This window comes from Dipodomys ordii, unplaced genomic scaffold, assembly GCF_000151885.1.
Source record: "Dipodomys ordii isolate 6190 unplaced genomic scaffold, Dord_2.0 Scaffold27, whole genome shotgun sequence".
NCBI classification, from domain to species: Eukaryota; Metazoa; Chordata; class Mammalia; order Rodentia; family Heteromyidae; genus Dipodomys; species Dipodomys ordii.
The window spans coordinates 2172482-2190162 of NW_012267243.1; the positions used below are offsets into that span (position 1 = coordinate 2172482).

Consider the following 17681-nt stretch of genomic DNA (forward strand, 5'->3'; position numbering starts at 1 on the left):
CCCCACTCAATCCTCCCCCCCCCGTCCCACCAAAGTTGTAAAGTTCATTTTTCGACATAACGACTTGTACATCTCATTGTTGCAATGGGTCCACCTGTATCCCTATTTAAACGATTTGTTTTTTCCTTTCCCCTCCACAAATTATACCAACATCAAATACAGTGAAAGTATGGGTTATACCATGGGGGAGGGACATACAAAGCAACATAGAAATCATCTTATAAATATGTTAGAAACAATTGCATGAAAGGAAAAACAAAAAAACATTTGAATACCTATCTTGGGGTTCATTCCCCTAACATCAACTTATCTGACTTTTTCTGCTTAACTCAGTCATATCCTAGTTATTGCAAATAAGGGAAACCATGGGACCTATGTTTCTTTGGGCCTGGCTTGCTTCACTTAATATAATTTTTTCCAAGTCTTTCCAGTTCCTAGCAAATGGGGCAATGTCATTCTTTCTGATGGAGGTATAGAATTCCATTGTGTATATATACCACATTTTCTTGATCCATTCATCTACTGAGGGGCATCTGAGTAGGTTCCATATCTTAGCTATGGTAAATAATGATGCAATAAACATAGTTGTGCTGGTAACTTTAGTGTGGTCTTGTTTGTGATCATTTGGGTAAATGCCCCAAAGTGGGATTGCTGGGTCAAAGAGGAGCTCTATATGTAGTCCTTTGAGGAACCTCCATACTGCTTTCCAAAGTGGTTGAACAAGTTTACATTCCCACCAACAATGCAGTAAGGTTCCCTTCTGTCCACATCCCCTCCAGCATCTTGCTTTTTGCCTGCACCGGCTTGGACTGCATCTCCACATTTATACTTCTTGCCATAATTGGGATGAAAAGGGTATATCACCATATCCAGCTCTTTCTGTTGAGATAGAAACTAGACCAGGCTAGCTTGGAACCTGATCCAATTGAACTCAGCCTCCTCAGTATCTGGGATAACCGGTATGCACCACCCCACCCAGCTATTGGTTGAGAGGGTGAGTCTCATCAAGTTTTTATTCTGGCTGGCCTGGAACTGAGATTCCACTGATCTTTGTCTCTCAGGTAGCTACAATCACAAGAATGAGCCACTTGCTTCTACCCCTTAATTTTCATTTTTATCAAACTATCCATGCACACATGGAGAGTTTATCACATAACATTTATTTACAAATAGATGGTCTTCTGCACATTACCCTTCACTTTTTCTCTTTGCCAGAGGATAAATACCTTTACCTTTTTTTGATAACTTTAAGTAGCCTGATATTTATTTTTCTCAAAAATAATGTGCTTGGCCAGGCACTGGTGGTTTATGACTGTAATCATAGCTATACAGGAGGCTGAGATTGGAGGATCACAGTTCAAAACCAGCCTGCAGGAATGTCTGTGAGACTCTTACCTCCAGTTAACCACCAAAAAGCCAGAAGTAGACCTAGCCTTGAGCTCTAACCCTGAGTTCCAGCCTCAGGACTGGTACTATACCACCACCACCACCACCACCACCACCAACACCACCACCACCTCCCGCCCAGAAAAAAAGATAACAGTTGTTTCGTTGTTATAATCACATTATACTAACTCCAAACAACCATTTCTAGAGTATATCTAGTTTCTCTTTATCTTTCCTTCTCTGTCTCTCTCTTGTCTGTCTCTATCTCTCTCTCTCTCTCTCACACACACACACACACACACACACACACACACACACACTCCTTCTTGTTATTATTAACTCAACTGAAAACGAATCACTCATTTTCTTAAAGGTCCCTGAACTCTCAGGTTGAGGTTCGTCTGGCATTCCCTTCTGCATGTTTGTGAGGGCATCTCTCATGGAGTCTTCTCATATCATCTTATCTGAGAGTTGCTACAGCCACCAACCTGGGGTTCCTTTGTCCCTGTCATGTGGTTATACTCTTGTTTGTGTCCCAAGTTTTCCTCAGAAGGAGTCGTCTTCCCCCTCCCCATCTTCCTCCATCTTCTCTTTTTTCTCCTCTTCTTTCCCCTCTGCTTTCTCTATCCTCTTTTTTCTTTTACTCTATCTTCCTCTTCATCTCCCACTCTCTCTTTTTCCCTCTCTCCATATCCTCTTTCTGTATCATCCAATTATTTCCTGAGTATATCATGCAAAGTAAATACGTATTATGATCTTGCATGTCTGAAATGTCTTTCTTGAAGTCTCACATTTGAGACCTTGCTTATCTAGGTTTTATATCCCATTCATATGGAATATATAACCTACAAAGTTAAGAAAAATTTGGGAAGGGTTGGGTTGTGAGAGATAGATGAGAATGTTGAATGGGGTGACATTGATCAAGACGTACTGTATTCATGAACTGCTTTGTTGAATGACAACTCCTTTGTACAACTACTTAAAGATAACCAAAACAATGATGTGCTTAATTAGAGTAAAGATACAATCTAAACAGCAGATACATGACTTTCACTTTCTAAATTCTATAGGATTTTGTAATAAGCTACAGTTTTGGTTTGCAGTGTCCAGGAAGCTTCTCCATAGGCAAATAGCACAGCTAGTGAGTTCTCTTGGAGAAGGCAGAAGTGGCAGTGCCCAGTGGAGCAGTCCAGACTCCAGCCAGATGGAGTGAAGGGCAAAAGCCCTTTCTTTCCCCTTTCTTTCCATTAATGCATTGTGACAACTTCACCTGAGTTGGCCAGTGACATGGCTGACTGGTAGATATTTCATCTGCGCAAAACAGAGAAGTGACTATGCAGATAACTCTCAGGAAAACTCTGATGGCTGTAGCAATTAGCAAATCAGAGGCATAATGGCATGGACCAGAGTTTGGTGTACTCATCATATTAACTAAGCAGTCTTTTAATTACTCAAGACTCGTCCCCTGCTGAATCTGTATTCAACCATCTGGATTCCTTCATTACTAGCTGTTGTGTTGAACAGAGATGCTTTGTAACTCTAGAGTTCAGTGTCAGGGGCTGTGAAGGATAGAGTTGACTCTGAGAGGGCTGTGACATATTTTTGGCCAGGTCATTTTGCAGGTTCTGTGTGGGCGATGCAGGCTTTCTTTTGCCCCTTTGTGAACTCATTTTGGAAGTTTCTTTTGGTTGATTCCAACTCTGTAAAGGAAAAGCAGAGGGAATTCATGGAACATTTCAATATATCTTTGTATTTTTTTTCATTTTTGGTTCCATGTGTGCCTAGATTTAGCTTTAATAATCTATCAGCCTTACAGGATCTTCCTGATTGCTTTCAGATCAAACGCAGACTTCACTGCTCATTTTCTTGTTATTTCCTGGAGGTGGATTACAGTGCTCCATTCTGCCCTCAGGAACGGGGATTCTTTGCCTCCCTGTTGATCCTTCATACTTTCAGTGTTCATTTCAGGCTATACACATGCTTTTTCTTCAGAAAGAAAAAAAATCAATTTCCTCTGGGCTGAAGAGAGGCCAGCATATTTGCAATCCCCAATGTTACATTATACTTTTTAATAAAAGGATATTTCTGAGCTCTATAGACAGTACCCAGAACAACCACTTAATCAATTGCAGTGGCAAATCAGCATCAGCCGTAGCCATTCTCACTTTTCCCAGCTGTCACTAAGAAATGGATCTTCTGGAGCTGAAAACAGTGGTTCATATTTGTAATCCTAATCCTATTTGTAATCCAGAGGTAGAGCTTGGGAGGGTCAGTTCAAAGCAAGCCTGGGCAAAAAATGAGGCCCTCACCCAGCCAAGAAATATGATGGTGATTTCCTGAATTTGGGAGGCCTAGGTAGGCACATCATGGTCTGAGGCCAGCTTTAAACAAAGCCGAAACCCTATCCAAAAATAAAAATTAGCTGAGTGCTAGTGGCTCATGCCTGGAATCCTAGCTACTCAGGAGGCTGAGATCTGAGGATCACGGTTCAAAGCCAGCTCAGGCAGGAAAGTCCATGAGATTCATCTCCAATTAACCACCATAAAGCTGAAAGTGGTACTGTGGCTTAAGTCGTGAACACTTGCCTTAAGCTGAAGAACTGAGGGACAGTGCCCAAGCCCAGAGTTCAAGCCCTATGACTGACAAAAAAATTAATGAATTAAAATTAAAAAAACTCAAACAAGGAAGTGCTGGGCCATGAATTAAGTGGTACAATGCCCACTGTAAGAACAAGACCCTGAGTTCAAACCACAGTACTGTAAAAATAAATAAATAAACCAACTTGGTGTCTTCTTATTGGTTGATGTCATTCCTTTCTTGGCTCTGCAGGCATCCAGATGTACCTTTGCAACAGAGAGCACTATGGTTACCTGCCCATCCCTCTGAAGCCTCAACAGACCCTGCAAGAAGAAGTTGAGACCCTCATCCATGTGCAGATAGAAGCAATGAGTGAGTGACCATGCAGGCAGGGTGATGGTGCTGTTCATTGACAAAGTGACTAGACCAGTCTGATCATGCCTCATGGAGGCCCAGTATCTCCTGGCTCTCAGCCTTGGCTGAAACAGCTATTCCGCTCTCCATTCATTCTCCAGCTTCCCCTGTGTGACATACAAATATGACAAGTCGGAGCTTCCTGTCCTGGGGGACACTGGGTACACAACACCCTGAAAACAAGGCAATAAGTTCTATAATAGTGTATTGTTGGCATGAACTTAATTCTTAACTTGGTAATTATGTAACCATTAACACATATATATGTTTATATATATGCCTATACTATTTATGTGTCCATATATGTGACATATTATTATACATTATAATATATTATCTAATATATTATAATATATAATTATAATATATTATAATATATAACATGTAATATTTTATATAGCATAGACATATATATGGTCAACACAACAATTACTATTATGACTCCCTTTAACAGAGTTTATGATATCATAGACATCGTACCAACCACTTTTTGTTCCTTATATCATGAATATTCTCTACAACCCAGTGAACCCATAATAATAAAAATGAAGAAATTGAGGTGCAGAGACCCCAAGTAATGAGATCATTATACTAAGCACATGGCAGGTTGAAATTCGAACCAGTCTCACTGTCTGCAAATCTCATGTCCTTGAAGATTGTATTGTCACTGTTCTGGGTCTAGCATGCTGTAGGAATGCCTTAGTATTCTGCAGCTGAATGTATTGTGCACTTTTAAGACATAATGAGGCCAAAGGAGAAAGGAACTGATCCACCTAGCCCAGGGGAAGCTGGTGGCAATGGCTCTCCTAGGAGAGAGCGTTTTCTGTGACTCATCACTAGAGGTAGGATGTACACATGAGCAATGGAGCTGGTGGAGGCAAAGTAAGAAATGGGACTGGAAAGTAGGCAGGACTCCAGGTGGGATGATCTCTGATGATTTACAAAGTGTTTGGACTTTTTCTGAAGGGAGGAACATGGAAATGTTAGGCTGGAATTTGAACTTAAGAAAGTTGCTGTAGAGTAAGAAAAGCAATGATGTAGTGTGGGTACTCAGTGAGTGCTGATCTTGGCTAGATATGAAAAGGCCATTTGGGACATGGCATGGCAAAGTAGACAGAAGACCATAGGAATCTGAACTGGAACGGGAGCCATGGAGAGAAGGGGAGGGGAGAGAGAGACTAAGGAGAGGTTGGGGAAGGCTCAGCAAGAGCTGGCTGTAGCTGGATGAGCAAAAGACAAGCATGGAGAAAAACTCCCAGTTCTTGCTAGAGAGTCTGGGATGACTAGGCATTTTCAATGGAATAAGCCACTTAAAAGAGAGGTTTGAAAGTTGCCTGTCTATTTTCCACTGTTTCCTCCAGACTGTAAATCCTTTTTCATGTCAGTCTCAGGGTCTGGCACTTGCTCATCAACTAGTAGACATGCAGAAAGTATTTGCTGATAATTGAGTGGATGAAGAATGAATGAATAAATGACTGAATGCTACCATAAGTATTAGTTCACATTGACAAAATTTCTGGGGCCAGCTCTTCAGAATCTCTTCTGTGAGGTGTTGTTGTTGTTTTTGGTCAGTCGTGGGGCCTGAACTCTGGGCCTGGGTGTTGTCCCTCAGCTCTTCAGCTCAAGGCTAGCGCTCTACCATTTGAGCCACAGAGCCACTTTAGGCTTTTTTTCTGCTTGTATGGTGCTGAGGAATCAAACCCAGGGCCTCATGCATGCAAGGCAAGAACTCTACCACTGAGCCACCTTCCCAGCCCCTCTTCTGTGAGTTTTTAAGAATCTCTTTTGTGATTTTTTTCTGCTCCTTTTTAGATGACCTTCTAGGTCTTAGAGGACAAGGTTGTTACCTTAATGTCCATGTCCCAAAACCTACCACAGTGCCTAGTATGTGACTAGTACCAAGAAAATACTAGCTGAATTCATGGCAGACAAGTGAATGAATAAATGAATGAATGAAAATGGTATTGTCAAGACCACTGAACCTAAAATCAGAATTACCAACTTTAACCCAGGCTCTGTCACTCATGAATGGAAAATCAATTTCTCAGAATTAGGACACTGACTTTGCAAGGTTGAGAGATGCCAATAAAGCAATATATATCAACTCCACAAGTTAAGGGAGTGTGGAAATTATAATTGGGGATTTCTCCTACAGTGATCTTCTTAGTGCTGAGTAAATGAACAATACAACCAGGTATAGCCAGCATCTAGGGCTTATCAGGCAAAGCCAGTAGGAAAGAAGTAGGAGTCTTTAAAAGGAAATGAAAGTTTATGAGAATCAGAGTGGTATGGAAATGAATGATAATCATAATTATCGCTTGTTAAAAACACAGTGTTAGCCGGGCGCTGGTGGCTCACGCCTGTAATCCTAGCTACTTAGGAGGCTGAGATCTTGAGGATCGTGGCTCAAAGCCAGCCCAGGCAAGAAAGTCCATGAAACTCTTATCTCCAATAAACCACTCAGAAAACTGGAAGTGGTGCTGTGGCTCTAGCGGTAGAGTGCTCACCTTGAGTTGAAGAGCTGAGGGACAGCATCCAGGCCCAGAGTTAAAGGCCCACAACTGACAAAAAAAAAAAAAACCCACAGTGCTCAATACTCTGTATATACTAACAATTCAGCACATTGGAAGCTGGACAGGAAATTTAGGTATGTGCTTCCCAAATGAAAAGTTAACAGGTGGCTAAATCTTATAAGGATGGTAGACATGAGAAAGTTAGAAGGTATGGGAAGGCTGGACTTGGAAATCCCAGCATGAAGCAACAGGACATTTCAGGTGCCTCTATTCTGTATCACTCTTTTTGTGAGTTTGTACCTGTAGGAAGGGGCATGGTACTGGCTTTTGAATGGCCTCACATTTGATAGGAAGTTGAGCCCTGCTCCAATTCTTTTCTGCTCTGGCTATTTTTCATGTAGCATCTTGCTGTCTTCTCTTTAGCCAGCCTGGCCCTCATTCCTCCTATTTACTTAGATGACATGAGTAGTGCATGCCACCACCCCTCATTTGTTTTGTTAAGGTGGGGCAGGTCTCTCAAACTTTTTTCAGGTCTGGCCCCAAAGCATGACCCTCCCGATCTCCACCCCCATAGTAACTGGGATTACAGGTATGAGCTCCTGGCCTAGTATCAGCCTTTGGAAGCAATGGATCACCACGAGAGATTACTAAAACCAGATTACTAAGATACAATAGTATCTGAGGTCAGAAAGTCTAAAGCTGAGTTCCAACTCAGCTAATTCCTCACTGACGTGGGGTACAGCCACATTGGGTAGACCTCAGTTTGCTTGCCTGTGCAAACAAGCAAGTACAATGAAAAGTGAAGATAATGGCAGCTATTAAAACACTGAAATTGTAAGGCACTCAAGTGACTACAATGGCTGAGAACAGATCTGCAGTTGAAGAAGATTATTTTGACAAGCATGTGCATTCATAATGAACAGCCAAAACTGTATATTTTTATTTAAGTATATATTAAATATATACTACATATTTTAAAGATGTATTTATATATCTCCATAAAGGTGTATGTCATTTGCTGGGAAATAATTGAACTAGATGAGCCAAACTCAGAAATGCCAAATATGACATGTTTTCCCTCATTTGTAGAACTTAGACCTAAATGATATACATAGATATAAAAATACTTATACCTCTATACATAGAGAGAGAAGAAAAAATATGACTAACTATGGAATTGTTAGGGGGACTGGAAAGAAGGGAGAAAGGGAAAGAGAATGATGGAGGATTAATACTGTTGAAATACATGGCATCTGTAGATGAAAAAGCAGCAAAACTAAATTCAAAACTATTGACCAATAGGGATAGGTGGGCTGGGAAAAGAGAGGGCAGTAGAAGAGTTTATTCTGGTTATAAATGATAAAATATAGTGAAACCTGCCCAAATGATATTCGCTTAAAAAATGACAAGGAAGTAAAAGTAGGCTCTGCTGTGGGTATGGATACCAGAGGGAGGAGGGAAGGCAAATGGAGAGGAGTGAATGTGGACATATTCATACATCTAACATATTTGGTAGAAGGACTTTACATACATGTATAGGCACTTGATTACCCACGTCTGAGTGTCTGAGGTGGAGTGGAGCTGCCAGGGAGGGAGCGTATCCCCAGAGACTTCCCCATCCAGTGACTTCACTTCCGTTTTCATTTCCTCTGGCTGCTTCCAGTTTCCTCAGCGCCCCAAGGCTGCTAGCACACCGAGCAGGTCTTGCACTATTTCCCTGCAGCTCTTCTGCTGTCCCCTCAGCCCTGCCCCCACACTGAGACTCCAAACCCAGGACAGCTGGGCCAAGGAGTGTTCTGGGAGGAAACAGCTCCTCTGGATCCAGTACTGCTTTTCTGTAGACATTCAGCTACAGATTTAACTCTGAGCTGTGCTGCTAGGCAGTAGAGACCAGCGCAAAGCCAGCCAGTGTGTCCCCAGATCCCAGCACCTGTCCTGCTTGTTTGAGCATTGGCTTCCATGGTCAAGAGGGCCAAGCCCCACTCGTGGATGGTGACATCAAATCCAGTCCTCAAGCTGGGTGCTGGTGGCTTAGGCCTGTAATCCTAGCTACTCAAGAGGCTGAGAGCTGAGGGTTGGGGTTTGAAGCCAGCCCAGGCAGAAAAGTCCTTGAGGCTCTCACCTCAAATTACCAGAAAACTGGAAACGGCGCCGTGGCTCAAAATGGTAGAGTGCTAGCCTTGAGTGAAAGAGCTCACAGGACAACACCCAGACCTTGAGTTCAAGACCGTGACCGCTGAAAACAAAAACAAAAAACAGTCTGCCATTTCAGTGGGCCCTCGGCAGAAGTGGAGCTGTGTTGAGGGCAAGGATGGGGCGTAGTGGTAGAGCTTAGCATGCCTAACAGGTGTGAGGCTCTGGGTACACTCCCAGAAGCCCTTCTCCCACCAAAGAAAGAGATCCTGAGATCAGAGAGGCTATAAGACCACTGAACATGCTCTCAGACCCTTACTGGTACTCTCTTGCAGAGGAGATCAAAATGGGGTGCCATTTTGGGGGGGGGGTCCAGTCGTGGGGCCTGAACTCTGGGCCTGGGCGCTGTCCTTCAGCGCTTCAGCTCAAGGCTAGCGCTCTACCACTTGAGCCACAGAATCACTTCCAACTTTTTTTCTTTTTGCTTATGTGGTGCTGGGGAATCGAACCCAGGGCCTCATGCATGCAAGGCAAGCGCTCTACCACTGAGCCACCTTCCCAGCCTGGGTGCCTTTTCTAAAGCTAGTGCTTCTCCCCTTCTTTGCCTCACTCAGGCACCTGGACCTGTGTTAAATATCCTGGCATCTAGAGTTGTGCCGTCCATGTCTTCTAAGTCAGTGGCTGAGACCCCACAACTCCGCAAGCCAGTGGCTGTGACAGGTCGCAGAGGTAGAGTGCCGTGTGCAAACGAGTGGCTCACTTTGCCTTGTGGTGCTCGCACTGACCTCGTGTGCTAGCTCCCCACTACCGTGTGAGGACAGGGGTCCTTCCCTGCCTCCAGCTGTGGTGCTGAACTCATAGTACCACACCTCCACCTGCTGCGCCACCCGGGCACCTCCGCCCTGCCCTCGAGCAGCTGGGCCTCTGGGCAGTGAGCCAGGCAGGCTGTGAACGGCCTGTGGCCTGCGGGCAGTGTGCTGGCCTAGCCCATCTAGTGGATGATCCCAGGGCCTCGCACACTCCCTCATGGGCCTGTTCAGTGGCATGTTGGTAGTGGCCGGCTGCTGATGCTTGGTGGGAAGAGAAGTCACCGGATTGAGTCTGAGGTTTGTGGCCTTGAGTACAGCACGTAGCCTGGTCTGCAGAGCCTTGGGACATTTGGGTCTCCGGGCCCTAGGGCACTGCCATCCCTAAGTCTGTCCCTCACCCCTGCTGCCTCCCAGCATTTGCTGAAGGCAACGGATGTTTAAGAAGGCTGCGGGTCTGGCTGCCGCACTTCTGTCTTATAGATTGATGATCTCAAGCTGTTCTGCTGATGTCACTGTGCATCTGTGTTTGGGGAGAGAGTATAAGAGAATGGTTAATCCAGCAGGAGCTCATTACACCATGAATGATGAAGGGTAGGCGCCTGGCTTATCCCTGTTTGATTTGCTTGCTTCATTGAGGAAAACAAATGACCGTGTCACCCTACTGAGAATTTCACTTTCTCCTTGACGTACAAATAAACAGCCTCCCATGTTTCATTTATTTTTGCCTGGAATATTTGGTTTTTCAAAATACATTGTTTGGCTTTTTTCTTGGATTATGACCTTCATTACTGGATAGGGAAGGGAAGCCAGTAAAAGTGTGTGTGTGTGTGTGTGTGTGTGTGTGTGTGTGTGTGTGTGTGTGTGTGTAGTGTGTGTCAAGAAATGAAAGGCCCTTAATTACAAATGCTTATAAGAAACCACAGTCTGCTGGGAGTGGTGGTACACATCTGTAATCCCAGCACTCAGGAGGCGGAGGTAGGAAAGTGTCAAAGAGCAAGAGCGAGCAAGCGAGCGAGAAAGAGAGAGAGAGAGAGAGAGAAAGAAAGAGAGAGAGAGGGAAGGAAGAACAGATGATGAGAAGGAGGAAAGGAGAGAGGAAAGGAAGGAAGGAAATAAAAAAGAAAGGAAGAAAAGAAAGCTGACCCACCCCAGAATTTCACATCAGTTGGCATGAGTGAAAGTGGCCATGGTCTCTCTCTAGCACCCTAGTGAAGGGGCCACTGTACTGATCACGCTTTTCATACTGCGTCTCAGTTAGCTTGGGATCCCCAAACCTCCATGCTAGGATGCCTCTGTAGCTTACTTCTTTCTGCTGAGAGCCTACAGTCCTGGCATCTTTCCTGGACAACTTGCTCTCTATGTGTGCCAGCATCCCAGGCAGCTTCTAATGTGTGGCTTCTCCATAAGAGCAGATGCTGCTATGATCATTGCTGTGGGCCAGGGAGGCTTGGAAGGTGGGTCTGTAGAGTTGAGCAGCAGAAAAGTCTCTTGGCTAGACTGGGCATGGTGACTTCTGCCTGTAATCTCAGCTATTTGAGTGAGGGACGTAAGGAGGATGGATGCCCAAGGCATGAGAATGTATCTAAAAAGAAAAAAAAAAAGACAGACTAGAAGCAAAAAGACTGAAGCATGGCCTAAGTGGTAGACTGGCTGCCTAGTAAACATGAGGCCTAGAGTTCAGTTTCAAGTATTGTCTTAAAAAAGCATCTCACATGGCTATAACTAGCTTCATGTGCCTGAAATAGAAGGAAATAGAAATGGATAACAGTTGCAGTGATTATCATTGTCAATCCTATTAGCAACCTAATGATACTATGATCAACTCTCATTTTCCTTCATATTAAAGTACATTATATATATATATATATATATATACAGACACATATGTATGATATGTATATATATATGTTATTAAAAAACCCAATAAACATAAAAATAGCATAAGGAACCCTACTAAAAATGATTTTAAAGTAGGGAGGAGGAGAGAGGGTCAAGAGAGAATAAGAGAATAACAGTGAATTTGATCAAAAATTACATGATATGCATATATGCAAAAATCATAATGAAACTCCTTTGTACAATCAGTTTATGCTAATGATAATATTTTAGGTAAATTTCCACATTAGCCCTCTCAGGAAAATTACATCAGTACTTTGAGTTCCTACAAGACCACAGAACTTTCAAGGTCTTTCAACCTTATTGACTACATTATTTCCAATCATTGAAGTCTATAGTACATAAATGTTTTGGTCGAAGTGGGGTGAGAATGTTGAAGGCTGTAACAGTGACCACGATGCACCATATTCATAAACTGCTGTATTAAATACCAAAAAAGAGATGAAAGCACTTTTAAGAGGATCAAATCGATAAAATTTCTCATCACAATATCTCTCCACTTCGGATCCTCCATGGCCAGGGTATGGAACAAGAATTGCAGTGAACAAATGCTCCCAACAGCCAGGGCTCCAGTACCAGGGTTCCAGCATAGCCACGTAGTCCTGAAGACCTGCCTAGCAGCTCTCCTCTGCCCTGGAAGGCCTAGGTTGGGTTCCAGCCCTGAAGATCGGGCATGTGACTGGAACTCTGAATTCACTAACAAAGCCCTCTGTGTGCCTCTTGTGTCTTCCAGTTGACCGTCCTCCAATGGAACCTTCCCAATTTGTGTCACTCGTCCCTAAATATCCAGACAAGATGGGATTTGATGAGGTAGGAATGTGTGTGTGTGTGTGTGTGTGTGTGTGTGTGTGTGTGTGAGTGTAGCACATGCTTGTACATGTGAGCCCTGTAATTGTTGTATTGTGAAGAGTCTGTATTGAAGCACCATCCCAAGCATCTGATTGAAAACCAGCATCAAAGACATGGCTGCTGGAAAGGCTCTGAGATCTTGCTAAAAGTGCTTATTTGTTGTTTTGCCTGTATTCTGTCTTTGATGAGGAAGGTCCTGGAAACAGGTGTTAATCATTGCATCAGGACAAAAGGCGCTATTTCCTAGGGAAAGTGAATGTGCCCTGCTTTATCAAACTCTGTATTGAGATTCAAGGATAAGGGAAAGAAGATGTATGTTCTTTTTTTTTTTTTTTGGAGGACATTGGCTTTTATTTCTACCAGTGTAGAGTGAGCTGCTTTTTTTTTCTTTCTGCTGTACTTCCATTAAAAAAAAAGTTGGAAGAGGACAAAGGGAGAGATTTTTTTTTAAATATGTTTGAAAATTCTGCTTTCTACAGGCCAGAGCTTAGTAATAGCTTTACTAAGGACCAAATTAACTCTGCAGTTTTCATTGTATTGAGAATGAAGCACAGCCTGGAATGCAGCTCACTAATAAAGCACTTGCCAGGACCCTGGTGTCAAACCCTAGACACACAAAGACAAAGAGAGAAAAAGGAAAGAAAGGAATGAGGGAGGGAGGGAGGGAGGGAGGGAAACAAAGGAAAACCAGTGAAACAAGCATTGAAGAAGTGTTGTACACCAGAGCCTGCAGAGCCACGACTACAACTCACATCACTGATTCCTTCCTTGTGGTCTGGAGGTGTCCAGAAGTCTGCACACGGAGACACAACTCTCTCTGGACCTTGGGTAGGCAACAGTCCAGTATCATTGGTGCTCATTGCCACTGCTTAATGGAAGGAAAGCAGTAACTATAATACACATGGACTTGCACAAAATATAGCCATGAGAAGATGCTGATGCAACTCACACTGCTGTGGTGGCTCTCCTTTCCTGCAGCTTTCCAGTTCTCTAAACCAAAGGACCCATGTGTCCCATATATATACAGAGAGAGAGAGAGAGGGAGAGAGAGAGAGTGTGTATGTGTGTGTGTTAATAAAATGAGACAAAAACCAGGACCTTTTAGCCCTGGTCCTCTTTGGACGGGAGATGGTATAAGGCCTGAGTCACTTCCAGAGTCCTCCTGGAAAAAGCCAACTTTAGAAGACAACAGGTCCGGGGACTCTGCTTTGCTCAGTCCTTTTCTGGCACAGACATGAGACGGTGGAAAAGGGCTTTCAGAGGCCCTTTCAGTCCGGCCAGCCCTGTGACCTCGTTGGAGGTGTCTGGGCTGCTTTGGCTCTGCAGTTCCTTCCTCTGTTTACTGTTCACTGGGTATGAGCGAGCTGTGCTGTCTGTGTTTTTCCTTCGTGGCTACCGATTTTATTGCCCTTGTCTTAGCGGAACTGTTATTTACTAAAAGCCTCCCGGAATGGAGGTCTCTGGTTTGAGGGGACCTTGGGGATTCGTTTTTGCTCATGTTTTACTTTGTTTGGTTTCTGTTATCCTGGAGTGACCCCAGGTGGCTCTGTGCTTAAGCATTCTACATCTGTAAGCCGGTGGAGGGGGTGGGGGAGGGGGTGGTGGTGGTGGTATGGAATAGGCCTGTGACAAGAGGATTCTAAACAGGGAGAAAAATGGGACACAAAAGAGGAACTCATTACATTATAAAGGCCCAAGAAATAGGCAAATAGAGTCACCACAGATTTTAAAAAATTATTTAGTTAAGCTGGGCACTGGTGGCTCACGCTTTTAATCTTAGCTACTCAAAAGGCTGAGATCTGGTGATCAAGATTTAAAGCCAGTCCCAGTAGGAAAGTTGGTGAGACTCTTACCTCCCATTAACCAGCAGAAAACTGAAAATGGAGCTGTGGTTCAAAGTAGCAGAGTGCCATCCTTGAGCAAACAGAGTCCAGGGTCAGCTTCCAGGTCCTCAGTTCAAGCCCATGACAGACAAAAATTACTATTATTATTATTATTATATATTATTATTATTATAGTTAAGTAAACAAAAGAGGCAATGAAATCCTGATATACTTAACCTGATTTCCCATCTATCAGAAAGATCATCTCCAAAGACACCTTCCACCTATCAGTTTCTTCTCTGAGAGATTTAGAAATAAACAGAAGTGAGAAGGTTTCACAGGGGGATTGAAATTTTAGTTCACGTAGCTCTTGATCCTACTAAAACACATATTTCTTATGACATTCAAAAAGACCTTTGAACCAAAGTATAATGCAGAATAGCCTGAAATCCAGACTGGCAATAAGACAAAGTTTCGTCTTTATTCTGCTCATAGCATAAAGCAAAGTTTATTTATATACCACACACACAGTGTTGGATTTGAGAGATGAGTTTTATAGATGAGAGAAGGGAAGCAAGAAATTGTAAATGTCTTGCTCAAAGTCGTCCATATGTTTAGTCAGGACCAAGTCAATGCCTGCTGACTTTTCTTGTAGGATTTTCCTTCTTCATACTCAGGCCATCAGCATTTCTTGCTGGCAGTTAACGTGTCCCAATCTTGGAGACTATGGTGGTCTTGTGATCTTTGTATGTGCACCTGGCCCCCAAGGGAAAAATCTGAATTCATATTCTTCCCTCTACAGCATTTCCCACAGAACTACAACTACACAATGCTGAAATTATGTCTTTCCATTTCTTTCTTCTTTACCAAAGAGTTATGCCCCAGAACAAGGAACATTGTCTTCACCTCTTTCTCTTGTCTCTCTAAAGGAGTTGAAGAATTCTGACAAAGAAGCTTCTAAAGTTGAAAGCTCTTGGAAGCTCTGGAAATAAAAACATTTATTCTTTGAATGCCTTTACTTTTATCTGCTGGATGTAAATGATAAATTGATATGCAGTAGTTAGGCAATGACTATTCTTATCTCAGATTCACAAATAATGAAACCAAGACATAAGAACTAGTCCAAAGCAGACAAGTTAAAAAGGGCAATAGTCAGGACTTAAAACTCAATTCGGGCCAGGTGTTAGTGACTCGGTTTGCCTGTAATCCTAACTAATCTAGAGGATCAAAAGATTCAAAGCCAGTCCAGGTAGAAAATCTGTAAAACTCCATCTCCAATCACCAGTACAATATTGCACTGAAAGCATGGCAAGGTATGAGCAAGCAAATCAAGCAAGAGCTCAAGGTCCTAACTAAATTCAAGCCCTGGTATCAACACAAAAAGCAAAACTAAATAAAAGTCAATTGGCTAGGCACTAATGTTCATGCCACTGAGCTACTTGGGAGACTGAGATCCAGAAGATCAAGATTCAGTGCCATGCCTAGCAGAAAAGTCTGCGAGACTCCATCCCCCAAAATAGAAAAATAACTTACAAAAAGCTAGAAGTGTTAGTGGACAAGCAAGCAAGCTGAGCAAGTAAACAGAGCAAATACAAAGCCCTGGTTTCAAACTGGGGGAAAAAAGCCCTTAACTTTTGATAATAAAATTAATCACTTGAGCAGGTTGCTGGTGGCATCTGCACTTAATCCTAGCTACTCAGGAGGCGGAGATCTGAGAAATGCAGCTCAAAGCCAAGCCAGGCAGGGAAGTCCATGAGACCCTTATCTCCAATTAACCACCAAAAAGCCAGAAGTGGATCTGTGGCTCAATAAGAATACCAGCATTAAGAAAATAATCTGCAGGGCACTGGTGGCTCACACCTGTAATCCTAGCTACTCAGGAGGCTGAGACCTGAGGATTGAGGTTCAAAGCCAGCCCAGAAAGCCAGCAGGAAAGGGTGTGAGATGCTTCTCTCCAATAAACCAACAGAAAACTGGAAGTGGCGCTGTAGCTCAAGTGGTAGAGTACTTGCCTTGAGCTGATAGAGCTGAGGGACAGTGCACAGGCCCACAGTTCAAGCCCCACAACTGACAGAATAATAATAATAATAATCTAAGAGATAATGCCTAAGTCTTGGGAGCACACATGCTCACACACACACACACACACACACACACACACACATTAGCCATTTGGCAATTGTCTCCTTCCTCTTAGTGCTGTATGTTTAGTTCACCTTTAGCTTCTTGATGAGTAACTTTTTGAACTTTGTTTTGCAAAAGTAGGGAGAGCATCTTCTTCAGTAAGTATCAGAGTAACCAAGGTAGGGGTAGGTCTTACAGATGCTGCTGTTTTGAAAATAGTTCAATTTGGATAAATCCCATACTCACTCTCACCACAGTTTTTCCTGTCATTTCTCATCCTTAGCTGACCAATAACTTTGATCCTGACACACACTAAACTTTTCAGACTTCCTAGAATAAGATGTGAGTGCCTTGTGTTTCTCTCTCTCCTTGGCTTCCTGCGTTAGATTTTCATGATCAACCTGAAACGCAGGAAGGACAGGCGGGACCGGATGCTGCGCACACTGTACGAGCAGGAGATCGAGGTCAAGATTGTGGAGGCGGTGGATGGGAAGTGAGTAAGGGTCCTCCTCCCCGGTGGATGTGGCTGGAGTGGGAGGTGCCTAGCAGATGGTGGGTCCTGGATGAGAATCCACATCCCTAGTCATTACAGGACAGTCTCTAATTGTAGCCTTAAAGTTAGCTCTACCCTGGAATAGGCCTGAGGTAACTCCCTGTCCAGTGATCTTTGGTTCTCATTAAACTCAAAATGCCTGATGGACATGCTTGGTCCCTTCTTGCAACAGTTGCGGTGTTTCCATCCTCTGTGGTGTAAACAAAGGAATGTGTTATAGGAAGATGAACAGAAGAAGGATATCAGGGTCTCAGTGTCCTCCTTACTGAGATCCCTGCCATCTGCCAGGGTTGATCACACTGGTTGAGCATTTCCTAGTCATGGGGCTAGGGGAAAAAATCACTCAGGGAACCTGATAGGATTCTTAGGGGTGGTGGGGGGGAGAGCGGGGGGAGGGAAGGGGGTTTGCTGTCATTCCTATTTTGTCAATACTGACTTGCTTTGCCCTTGAATTTGGCACTCTAAACTATTTCAAGGAATGGATTCTTACAAAACATGCATTTCCATGTTATACCTTCGTTCAAAGTAAGAGTGATTTTGTTGTTTTTTTAATGTTATTTATAAACTAATTTGTGTGGCAAGTAGCCACTGAAGTTCTTAAGAC

At 43.3% G+C, this 17681-nt stretch overlaps 1 protein-coding gene across 1 annotated transcript in view; it reads left to right on the forward strand.

The window, feature by feature from the left end:
* Window positions 1–17681, forward strand: part of Colgalt2 (collagen beta(1-O)galactosyltransferase 2) — a 44291-nt gene that overhangs the window by 13043 nt on the left and 13567 nt on the right. The window contains exons 5-7 of the mRNA XM_013015592.1: window positions 4216–4335; window positions 12462–12538; window positions 16911–17017. Coding sequence (XP_012871046.1) covers window positions 4216–4335; window positions 12462–12538; window positions 16911–17017 — 304 coding nt within the window. The remainder of the gene's footprint in view (window positions 1–4215; window positions 4336–12461; window positions 12539–16910; window positions 17018–17681) is intronic.